Source organism: Cygnus olor, chromosome 1 (assembly GCF_009769625.2).
Source record: "Cygnus olor isolate bCygOlo1 chromosome 1, bCygOlo1.pri.v2, whole genome shotgun sequence".
NCBI lineage: Eukaryota > Metazoa > Chordata > Aves > Anseriformes > Anatidae > Cygnus > Cygnus olor.
Window position 1 is genome coordinate 57,886,723 of NC_049169.1, and position 12,700 is coordinate 57,899,422.

A 12,700-nucleotide genomic window follows, 5' to 3' on the forward strand; every position below is an offset into this window, starting at 1 on the left:
ATGAGCAGTTATGAGAATTAAACTCTTATTCTTGAACAAGAGCTGATATTCTCATATACTCGTATGAGTCCAGGAGCTGGAACTTCACAAAAATACAGAATGTCATCGTACTCACACACATAAATATGAGAGATGGTAGCTCTGTGCAAGTATCTCCTATGGCAGATTCTCAAATTTTATTACCTAGCTGAGACCTGGAGAAACAGTGACCTTAAATGACCTGAAAATTTATTTCAGACATGCATTTATTGAAACTAAACAGTAAACTGCATAGATTAGTTAACTATTGTATTAGGAACTACTTACAATTCAGAGTCCATTTCAGGTTGTCCAAAAACCATTGCATTAGCAAATAAGTAATCAGCTTCAAAAGGGGCTTTAAAGGAGAATAGTATAGTCTGCCATATAGCTTTCACTTTTATTACAATATTGTTCCAGTTTGAACAATCATTAATCTGGCCATTGTGATTTAGAAAGGATAAAGACTAATTATCCTTTTAAATGTCTAGTAACTTAACAGAAAGTTTTAAATAAAATGTTAGCTGAGCCATGCCAGATGTTCTAACGCAGAATGCTATAAATAGGATTTACCTCTCTTTTGCTTAGTATCATGTAATTGCAACAGTTTAGTTTGCTGGTTTTGTGCTGACCATTGAGTGAAGGCAAAAAGCCTAAAATACAAGTTTAATAGTTAACTTTTATTGCTAATACCACAAGCAAAAAAAAGCTAATGATGCCTTAGATTAGGGAACTGAGAGCTAGTGATAACCAATGGGACTAGTTCTCAAGATTTGCAAAGCATTTTCAGAGTTTTGTATTTACCTCATAAAAGATGTTTAAGAAAATCAGTAGAGTCCTTTAAATGTCTCTCCAGAACAGACGTTCCTGTTCCAAAATATTCTATATATGAATTCCACAAATCTGTACATGGAATAGTTTAGTTATATAAAATACATCTTCAGCACTCCCATTTTTAAATGTGGCAATTTCCTATAGCTGAAACGTGGTTGCATTACTTTATGTGAATGAACTCTGTGTTCCATAGTGTAACGGTTAGAAAACTGAAAAGGTGATCAGTTCATCTATGTGATAAACATGGGAAATTAAAGTATTGCTAATTGCCCAAATTAAGACCAGAGAATATCCACACACTTATATATAACCTTAACCAGACCACTTCTGGCATTGATAAATTTGGCTTGTGCTAGGCAAAGTTGACTTTCACGTTGGCAAAAATGAGACTGCACCAGCCCTTAAGAATAAAATCCAATACAAGCAAACAAAGGTTTTTAAAACAACCTAAAACTGAGAAGCTGGAAAAAACTGAGACCTAAATTAATCAGAAATAGCTTTCTTGCCTAAGAAGTTCTGCTATGGGAACAACTACGTCAAGTTCTACTGCCTGTAATGTGGGAGTAAGTCCTTCAACCATTGCACCCAAGTGATCCTGTTTCTGGCTTGAGACTTCACACCAGCAGACCTTGGCCTTGCCAGGACAAACAAAATGAGAGAGAGAGAGAGAAAGAGAGAATAAAATAGACTATAATAAAGTAAGATACAACATGAAAACAAAAAGGAATTATTTTTGTAATGTTTATGCGAGTCCATTCCCTTGGATTACTGGTGGGATTCACGGAGGATTCACCTAAGATTCACGCAGTTCCCAGGTCTGCCCTGATCTGAACTTAAGTCAAGAATGCAAGCTGGAAGCTCAGACATCTGACAAGTAGGCTATTACTTAAGTATGGAATAAGATTTGGGTTAATAGTTCTGATAGCCACATAGAGTTACAGTCTCTGCAGCCTGAACAGAAGTCCTTCAAATCTCCATTCCTGTCACTGTCACTGGAGAGCACACAATTTCCAACTTTTCAATCTTTTACTTCTGGGTAAAGTTCCGCATCATTGTAAGTCTTGGTTACAACATCATGATGATCCCATAGGGCCACAATGGCCACAGGGCAAGTTACTCACAAAGTCATCATTTCAAGACTCAAACATACACACCGCCTCCAGCATTGCCTGATCCAAAGCAGTGAGCTCACCTGCCATGTCTAGGAATCATATGGCTCTATTGTCTATCCGTTCTGGGGTTAATATCATCCTTTTTCCTTCCTAAATGTACTATAGTCTCCAACAGTGAGAAAACCTTAAGTTTCCATGTAGAGATAAATGTTCTTAAATCACTTTCCACCACAACTATGCATTGTGATTCCCATGGTGCCTTTTAAAACAGGACAAACATTTGTCAGAAAGATTTATTAGTCTTTTGGCAACTGCCAGATTCTCCAGCGTGGTAAATCATCACTTTCTGACATTCTTTCAAGAAGGTTTTGTAACTTTTCTAATACGTCACAAAAGTGATAGCTTCCACATTCTGATTATACACCCATTTCACTAAGGAGCAGCAAAGCTGGAATTTTACTGCCTGGAATGCCTTTTGAAAGTCATTCACATTTCTGCCTTCCTTAACTCATTTTAATGAATTAAGAAAATGCAGCCGTTTGATCATACAGATGGACTGGCTTGCCCACATCCAAAAGGTGGAGCTTTACATTAGTGTACAGAGGATTGTATGTACCCCATACATACAGACCAATCAACAAACCATGTGTGGGCATGCTTTTGCATTTAGTGTTTTCTGGTAATCCTACCCACAAGTTGAATATCTTTAAGTATGCATTTTTAAATCTGTGGGCCCACCAGAATGGAACTGAAAACAGGCTTCAGGCATCCAGTTCCTAATCTCTGATGTTGAAAGTTACCAACAATGTGTAAAACATTCCCAAGAGAAACTTGTGCAGATATTTAAGAAATGTTAGGGTCTCAAATATGTCGAAAGATATCCAATTCCCCATTTTACCCACTGGGAATTATGTGGTTCAGAGATTGATTGCCCTTAAAGTCATTGAAGATGCTCAAAAGTGCTATATTCATAAATATTTTTTGTCAGGGCATTACTAGAAATATGATCAATTGAACTGATTTTAAAAAACATTTAGAAATACAGAGACAGGCCTGTTCTGAAGGCCTCACTAACAGAACTGATTCTGATCTGCTGAGGTCTGGGATCTCCTGTTAGGCCTTTGGACTCCAAGCATCAGATCCTCTTCCTGTAAAACTGCACACGATATTTGGACACAGTGAGAAAGTATAACTGATACTTTAAACAGATTTCTGCTTGGGAAGGCTTCTTATCTCTTGAAAGCCAGCACATTGTGTTGACTTAATTTCAGGTGACTGAGTGCAAAACCCATCTTCAAGCAGATTCAGCTGCCATAAGCCCGCCTACCTGTTGTAGCTGCTATGCCACCATACTCTGGGGACTGATTGCTGACAGGCGAGGGGGCAGAGGGCACTTCCACAGAGGTGACAGATTTAGCTGGGGAGAACGGCACGGGGGAGGGAGTTGGAGGAGCTGGTTCACTCAGAATAATTTCTTCTCGTATTTCTGCTGCAGGGTGAGAGAAAAATCACCAAACAAACACTGTTAAAAGTGAAGTCAAAGAACACTGAGGAACTAAAAAATTACGTGAGCAGTTAGTTTTTTCTTTCTTTCTTTTTTTTTTTAATGCTATATTTCATGAAATTCATTGCAGGACTAACACAGATCTTTGAAAGAAGTACTTCTATAACATTTAGCATTACCATCGTCAGTTTACCATCATAAGACCTCTTATAGGAATGTACAGGTAGGAAATTTGTGCACAGGCAGCTTAAGGTTTATATCCCTGTGACAAAGAGATTTAACTTGCCAAAAATAAGGGAAATGCAAGGAAGGAAGATGACTGAAGACTTCTCATTATCAGGGGCATCCCTGAGCAGAGAGACTAGAGGCAGACTCTGTTCTGGCAAGTCAGTGTAGAGTAAATAGAGCAGGGCTGGGAGTTTGCCTCTGTACAGGCACTCAGAACTTAAATGTATGAGAAATCAGGGCTTCTTTTTTTTTTCCCCATTTGCTCACTTCTCCCATCTCTCCCTTTTAAGTTTAGATTGGTACAAATCCACTGATATGAGTGAATTTATTTAGTGTGAAACTAGGGTGAGAGGGAGAGAATCAAGACTGGGTGATCATCTCACTGATGCGTGATGGTGCATTTCCTCTGAAATGTAAAACAGATTAACTGACGTAAAAGGTTTGGTACAAAAATCCCGTACTGAAACACCAAGTTTGTACTTAGGAATAGCATTTCAGACATCCAGAGTTACATCAAGAAGCATGCAGGCCTCTTTTAGAATGTATTAACTAGGGAGGATCCCCTCATAAATGACTTATTTCAAATCACGATGGAACCAAAAAACAACACTTTGGTCCTAGACAGACCTCACTGGGTTATACGAGGATAGAGAAATAACCTTACATAGAAAACAGTGAATACAGTGGAATAAAACAACAAAAGATGAATAAAAGAACAAACTCACCTGTGCTTCCTTCTCCTTTCATTGCCCTCATTAGCTCATTAGCTCTCTCCTGACAATGGAGTGATTCTAGCAGGTACAATACGTAGTCATCAAACATCAAGTGAATAAGGTGAAAAGACCCTGGTAGTAAAGTGAACAAACAAAAAAGCCATTGACTGTCTCAATACACTCATTAAACCAATGATTACCCTATTCAACACAAAAGGCACTGAGTAGGACTGCCTCAACATAGTACTGCCACTGAAATATGTCTCTTACTCAAGGTAAGAGAGGTCAAAGCATACCTGGGCGCTAACAGATTCTGTTCACTCCTGCGCTTATACAGACAGGCTTGTATGACCAACTATTGTAGTTTAGGGTGCAAGGAGGCTGTCTAACTGAGAGCTGGCACTTGATGGGGTCTTCTTTTCCAGCGTACGCATTGAACAATTTAGATGGTTATACTGCAAGTGGAATTATCTCAAGTGGCTGTCCTAGTCACACATTCTGATAAAAATTTTCTGCACCACCTGTGTCATTGGACAAAGAAATGAGAGACTAATCAATAGGAAGGTATAAACATCCTTCCAGATCTCCTGGTGGTATATCCAATGCATTGGCTGTACTGGATGAGACGCCCATTAACTGTTAAACACAGAGGCAGTAGAAGCAATTGTGGATATCTTAAAGGCAAAGACTTGTGCCAAAGGTTTGCTCTGTCATACTTCTCCTACTACATTATCTTTTCCTATTTGCTAGTTTGGATCGTATCAGCAGCATAACATTTGTCCTGTTTCTCTGCTTACCTCTGAATATGCCACGGATATTATCTTTCTTAACTGCCACAACAGGAATTTGAAAAAAAGAGACTAAAAAGAAGTATGGCCAAAACGAAATGTCGGGGATGGAGTCAAAGAACATTTAGAAAATTAATAGTAAAAATTCACTATGTTGGTAGTTATCTGCCACAAATCCTCAAGTAAGACTTGAGCATAGATGGAGAACTTGCTAAAGTTATTAGGAGGAAGGTACGGACTAGAGTAATAGGAATAAATTTTAATAGCACACCCTAAGAAGTTCTGTCCTTTGAGATTTATAGAAAAACTTTCTTAAGTTTCTCAGTTACAAATGTTTAAGGACAGAAGAAGTAGTTTGAAAGGCCCTATATCCCTATACAATTCTAGCTGGCAATTCAGCTTTCAAAGCAACTCTGAGCACATTCTTTTTCTTTGTGACCTGGATGGTCTTTGTGTTTCATTCTCTCACTCCACGCCTGCATGGCTTCTGTCGTCACTGATACGAGCAGAACACACACACTGGGAGGAGAACATGAGCCTTTGTGTTCTTGGACAAGGCAGCACAGAAAAAGGACATTCATGATTGCAACACCTTCGCTAGGAGGAGGAAATCTTTGACTGTTGGTGAACCTGAAGCATTCATTTTTTCATTAGTTTCACATACCTATGCAAATCAAAATGGTAACACGTTTCCCCAGCCTTACACGGATAAATATTGGAGATCCTCTCCTAACTATTGCAGAGATTTAGTTTTGGAAATCTTTTTGGCTAAAAGACTTGTTAAATAAAATCCTCTTTAATCTAGCAGTCCTATAAAGACAGCAGACCTGTCTGATCACCCCTCTGCCCTAGGATTTCCCCAGTGGAAAACCAGGCTATCAAAAATCTCCACAAAAAGCCTTTTCTGCCTTCAGTTTTTCAGTGGGAGGTCTCTATTGGCTTTAGTGCAGTTACTACTGGTAAGCATTTCCAAGGTAAGAAAATAAGGCCTATAGGCTGCCAAACTTCACATGGCAAGGCTTGGTGTATTTGATGTTTCTCATCAAACTCCTTGCTCATCTTTCATTTAAAAATGAAAGTAAAAGAAAGTTGCTTGTAGTTTCATAAAAACATCAGTGTAAGCTCTGAACACTAAAATGCTAGCAGGCAAATGACAAGAATTCCATGTTTGCTATTAAAAAAAGTCTTTGTTTTGCAGGGGGGTCTAATCTTCAAAGTCTAATTTGAAGACTTGGGGTTGGCAATACTGAATGCAGTATTTAAAAACAATCCAGTGCCCTTGTCACTCTTTTGAATTTCTCTCTTCCTCTCCTATTATTTCTTCCACTGTGTATTTTTAAACTCTGTATAGAGTTTTTGAGCCCAGAATTTGTGTGAAAGACACTAGACAAACAAGTTGTTGGTACTGCATGAATGCAATATTTTTACATTTTTAAATGAGTCAAATGTAATGTAAGCTATAGACCGAAACCAATATCAGGGCATGCATTTCAGCTACGCAGTGAATAGCTATTCAGCACGATGTACAATAATTTATTCTGTGTTTGCAAGATACCGTTATTCACATGAAACTGTTTAGCTCTTTCAAGTATATCTTTAAGCACTGAAAAGGATCCAGCTGTGGCTGGTAAAGCTCACACTGCTTTAGGAAGAGGTAAGAAGTCATTCAAGAGACTGCAGTTACAATAATAATAAATAGTGTTTGGCTCTAATTTTCAGAAGGAGTTAACTGAAATCATGGCAATGATTACCCAGTTAATATACAGTAACTATCAACATCTATTAACAGATACAGCAATTACGTGTAAGCAGCAAAAGACCAGTGAGATTTCCAGATCTAGAGAAAATCGTGGAGCTTCTATTACTAATTAGTTACTTTTACACACTGGATGCATTACCCAAACATTGCCACCAACTGTGCCTTTGATATTCATAGAGAGGGAGGAGAGGGAGAGGGAGGAGCTTCTTTCTGACACGGCGTGTTTCAACCTGCCTGTATCACCACGCTTAAAAGCTCTGCAGAATTAAATCTCTGTGCTAGCCAGTCCAGTGCCAGATATTCCTCTAATCAAATTTCCCTATAATTCAAAGATAAAAATATAGCATCCTGCATATATAAAGATCACAGTATGTAACACATTATTTTATTATTATTATAAATAACACTGTTAGCATCTATTTATTGAGGTGAGCATCTATAGTCTACTTATTGCCTTAAGTGGAAAAAATTCGTAAAAATCAGTTCTCTGAAACTGTTACATAGTAAAATGGTAAAGGTAGTAAATTTACAATATAGTGAAAATGCAAAACTTTTTATCTAAGAACAAAGGTATGTAGATATATATCTAAAAGAGTTCACCTGTGTCTTTGTTTCTCTCTGCAGAACTCACCTAAATTCATATGTTATAGAATGCTACGAGGAACTGTGTTACAATAAGCACAGCAGAGCTACTCTAGCTCTGAGCTGTTTACCTTCAGGGGCTATTCTTTTGGAACTTGCTGGACTCTCATTCGGGAACAATGAGTCAAATGGCCTCACAGTGAAAGTATAGCAGCATTAGTACTAATAAGTATAGTTTTATGTCTGTGGTTAAATAACATTTGGTTCATTTCTGGGGAAATAAGGTAGGGATAGCCCAGGCTTCTTCCTGATAGGATGAGGACATGATACTGGTAACAATCTCCCCTCTGAAAACCTGAAGGGTCAGAGCTCCTTCTGCCTCCACTGGAGTTGGATCTGAGCAGGGGATACACCACTCTGCAGAAATAAGGGTTAGAACAGGGACTGAGCTTGTCATGTCCCGTCACCTCCCAGGAGAGAACCCACCTAGCATGCTGCAGACCACTGTGGCTCAACAAATGGTTAAGTGGTTTGTAGGAAGCTTGTAGGTTTGTAGGAGTTTCAACAGGAAAGATTACAAAATCCTCCCACTGGACAAATCCTCTAGCCCTTTGCTTAGAAATCTTGCACTGGCAGTGATTAGCTCAAGACTCTGCTGAGGCAGGTAACAGTGGCCCCAAGCACTACAATATGGCAGATGCAGAAGAGTTCTCTTTGACTTTATTTTAAAATAAAAAAATAAAGTTTTTTTTTTTTTAAATCAATTATTATTTTTTTAAACTCTTGCTTTGGCTACCAAATTAAAGAGCTGTTATTGGCCCAGTTCTAATTGTAACACCAAATACCCATGAAAAACACATCAGTTAGGACCAGTACACTTTTTCCCTCCTGTGGTGACATATAAATGTATCAAATTAATGTTCAAAGATGTGTGTCCATATAAGGGGAATTGTGCATTTGTACACACAGTTACACTCACTGAAGCAAAAAGCACTATCAGCTACTTTTATGCCCATGAGAAAAGAAAGCCGCAGCGATTCAAGGAGAAAATGAGTCCTAGAAGAGGTTCAGAATAGATATGACCAGGATACCAGTGCTGAAAACACAATCGAGCAGATGGAAACTGTGATCATCCTGGGGATGCTCGCTAACCTTATGTGTAACAGTGACTGACCAATACCTGCTTAACAAGTTCTTTACAATGGAGAAACTAATGAAAGTAGTTTCAGATTAAAATATAAATACGGATTCTACTGTGAGTTCCTATTTGTGATGATATCTGAATACCATCTAATGACATAAAGGACATCAAAACTCATCTGGCAGAAAAAAAAGCTTGCAATTGTTCGGTACAGTGCCTTTATAAGTTAATTGATTATTAATCTTCTACTAACATATCCTGACAAATATACATTTATAAAAAATATCCCGCATACAAAACCTGGTCGCACATGACTGTAAAAGTTTTCACTCATAACACAACAGCCCATTTTCAATCCCTTCTGCTTTTAGTAAATTTTAAACTGTTTTTTATTATTATTATTTTTAAATGATGCTGTTGGTATCCCAGGATTCAAGGCAAAGCTTTGAAACTATATAGAAAATAGCCTTCATTTTCATTACAAAAGAAAAGTCTATCATCTTTCCATCCTAACTGAAATCCAGTAGAATGGAAGGCAGTCTGTCCAGGGGAAAGAAACATGATCAGCTGGCAAAATCTAGTTTAAGAAGCTTTTCAGCCACTTCAGCGCAAAGTCTTAGCATAACATGGTCACAGTGGTTTGAGTAACCTGGCTGACTTTGCACTGAAGTGCATTAAGGAATGCCCCCATAATTGACTTCTCCAGCTGACCTGTGACTGATATCTCCAGCTACTGGCTAACAATAAACAGAAGGAAGTAGTAGTGTTTTCAGCTCCTCTGGCTAGATCTCGAAGAAAGACATCCATCTGAGTATTATTTCCAAATGTCAGTAGCCCCGCCTCTTTTCGAATAGGGCTCTGGACAAGTGAAAACTGGTATGTTTTCACTTAAACTGTACATTAGAAGCCAGGATTTAGGATTTTTTTTTTTTTTTGTCTGTGACATGTAATTATTACAACAAAATGAAAGTACCAAAGCTGGGTGCACTGTGCAAAGTCATGTCCCGAATCACTCGAGTGCCAAAACAGGACCACATCAGGAGGAACTGCTGAGCTACTTTCTTCAAAGAGCCTTGTCTCTTGGCAGCTACCTACAAGAAAACAGATATATCTAACATGGAGAAACTTACTTCCATTACCTGATACAGCTGAGTGATGTATCTGTCTTTTTTTAAACTGAAACACTACTTACCAATACCTTCGCATTAAAATAAACACCAAAAAATCAAAAAACCACACACAGAAAGACAACTTGCAACTGTATATAACCTTCAGAAAGAGGAAAATACAAAGAATTATCCAACACAAGACAGAATTTACTTTATAAAATGAGGCAAGGACTGCCAAAAAATTGCCCCAATCTTCATCTTAACCTAATTACTTACATGATCATTCATAGTCAAGGAAGCAATGTATAATCAAAGTGCTTGGTCTATGCTGAAAACATATATTAAAGTTTACTATTAAATTTTTTTTTTGTTCCTTCTTATTTTTATTTTTGTGAATACACATAATCATTTTACTAGCAAAAATAATTCCCAGAAAGCACACTTCAGGCATCAGCTCCTCAAAGTTTACTTCATAGAGTCACATGCAAGCTAAAGAATTAGTTTTATCCCGTGAGTTAATGAAATTCATGCCAAATTCTTCATGAAATTCAGAATTATAGTCAGAATTTCAAATTGCATTCCACTAATTAAAGAAAAATATTCCCAAACTATCAAAATATTTCAAGTAATCTGGGAAAGTGTCTGTTGTGTATAGTATGATATTTTTCAGCACGGGGAGAGGCAACACATTTAAACATGGATTTTTATTTATTAGTTCTAACAGCGAAATCTGGAATGAAGAGTGTAATTGTAATGGAACATGCTAATACAGACAATAGTTAGCGACAGAAGTTGAAATAGTTGGTAGTATAGTTACATACTCTATGAAACTCTATGATGATGCATGATCACTTTTGAAAATATTCTTAAAAGATTTGTTAGTAGTTTTTTTCATCCAGTTAAGTTAAAATGTATAGCCCAAATCAACTCAAAAAGCAATACAAATACGTTCTTGAATGATAATGTAGACATTCCTCTTTACTTTTGAGTGCACATAAATGAATTAGTTGGCCTAAATATTCTTTTCAGTAAGACCTTAAAAGGACAAGCTAGATTATCATTTCCATTTGTACCACGTAGTTAGAATGGCTCTGAACTCATCTCTCCCTACCCTTGAAATATTGATTTGATTGGAAAGCTTGGCCCTATTCCATTCTTGAATACCGTCTTTTGGGTTGGATAGACAAGCACAATGAACCAAAATCCTGAATGTGAAAAGTTCTCATATTCAGCATGAACACTGGTAAGATTTTATCCACTGCTGCTTTACTACTGCATATTACAGTGCTTGGCTTTCTCTTTTTCTTTTTTTTTTTTTTTTTTTTTTTTTTTTTTTTCTAATAATCTATGACCTGAATAGAGCTCATAAAGTACATCACTGACTCAGGTCCTTACTCCTTACCAACCTTTACAACACATCTGTCCACCATGGAATCCAGCCACTCAATGTACGACTCAATGGGGGACTGCTCCTCCAGAAGGTGATCAAACTCCTGATACACTGGCAGACAAAGAAAAAAACAGCCCACTTCAGTACTTGGATTCCATTTAGAACAAAAGAAAAACAAAATACAAAAAGCTGCCAATAACAACACTTTTTTAAATATATATATATATATATATATTTAATGGATTGCTTAGCTGTAACACATATATCTTCCTTGGTGCTGACCCAGTAATCTTTCTAGATCTCCATCTTGCTTCTGCTGAAAATGATAGTCATTAGAAGCGGTATTTAAGTGTGAGCAAATCAGGACCTATTGTTTAAAATTCTTCTTTTGATTTCAGCTTCAGCTGTCTGTGGTGCCCGGAAGTGAAACAGTTATGGTGTTTGCTATGAAGAGTGTGAAGCTAGGCCTTGACCCTGGTGATGAAAAAAGGTCATGCATGAAATTGATTTAGAAATGCATAAAGAATCTTCTAAGCATCAAGTGGATGAGTATTGTTGATAGTGCTCTCATCTGTATAAAGCTTTAGTTGCAAAAACATGATTTAACTGCTGCAAATCATCTATTTGCAATGCCAGACACACACACAAAGAAGTGCCATAAACTTCTACTTCTTCAAAACAAATTGCTACCAATGCACAAATGCTATCAAGAAGAGTTTAAAAAAGCAACCTGAATACTTTTTAACCTCTATCAAGTACACATATTCATATTTTAATACAGAAAGTGAAAAACAATCGAGTCATTCAACTGCAGCTCTTAAAACCGCAAGCCTCTAGTTTATTTATGAGAATCAATGACTAGAAGACAAAGAATCACGTGCTCTGACACCTTAAGAAACTTCTTCAACTCAGCTAAAATAAAAGGCCCAGTAAATCAAGAAGAAAGATACTTTCTACCTGCTGTGTCACAGGATGATCTCAATGTGCTATGCATTTCCATTTATGCTTAATTATAAATAACAGGAGGGAGGAATTTCCCACCATAGGAAGCAGATGGGGGGAGGTGGAGGAGACAAAGTTTAAAGGTGATAACTAGAGAACTGAGCCAGAGAGACTGAGATTAATGCAAAGAACAAGCTCCCTGGTCTAAAGGGAGAAATAGCATCCCAAGATGAATTAGCAAGATGAGCAGGAAAGCAGTTGCTTTTCAGCTGATTAAAAACTTTGTTTAACTTTGTGTTGCAAAGGCTGGATGGTCAGAAACGTTAGTCATGGAAGAAGGGAAACAGTGATGTTTGGGCCACCTTTATCTTGTTTTGTTGTTTTATTGAACAGGCAGCCTCTCTTTTTCAGGATAAGATCTCAGAGAAATTCAGATGTTGTCTTCTTACCTGAGTGTTTGCCTGGACAAAAACTGCCTGATACAACAGATGAAGTAATTCATATGCTGTGCAAAGAGGGGAGCAAGAGTGGAAAATGCGGGAGCATTGCAACCATGGAGCAATGCAACTGTGTACATTGA

General features: G+C 37.6%; 1 protein-coding gene across 4 annotated transcripts in view; it reads right to left on the reverse strand.

Annotated features, from left to right (window-relative positions):
- RFX4 (regulatory factor X4) overlaps window positions 1-12,700 on the reverse strand; it is a 93,757-nt gene that overhangs the window by 23,451 nt on the left and 57,606 nt on the right. For all 4 annotated transcript variants that reach the window (XM_040559862.1, XM_040559869.1, XM_040559877.1 and 1 more), the window contains 4 exons: window positions 11,195-11,289; window positions 9,653-9,770; window positions 4,422-4,541; window positions 3,292-3,453 (listed from right to left, as the gene is read on the reverse strand). In XM_040559862.1, coding sequence (XP_040415796.1) covers window positions 3,292-3,453; window positions 4,422-4,541; window positions 9,653-9,770; window positions 11,195-11,289 — 495 coding nt within the window. The remainder of the gene's footprint in view (window positions 1-3,291; window positions 3,454-4,421; window positions 4,542-9,652; window positions 9,771-11,194; window positions 11,290-12,700) is intronic.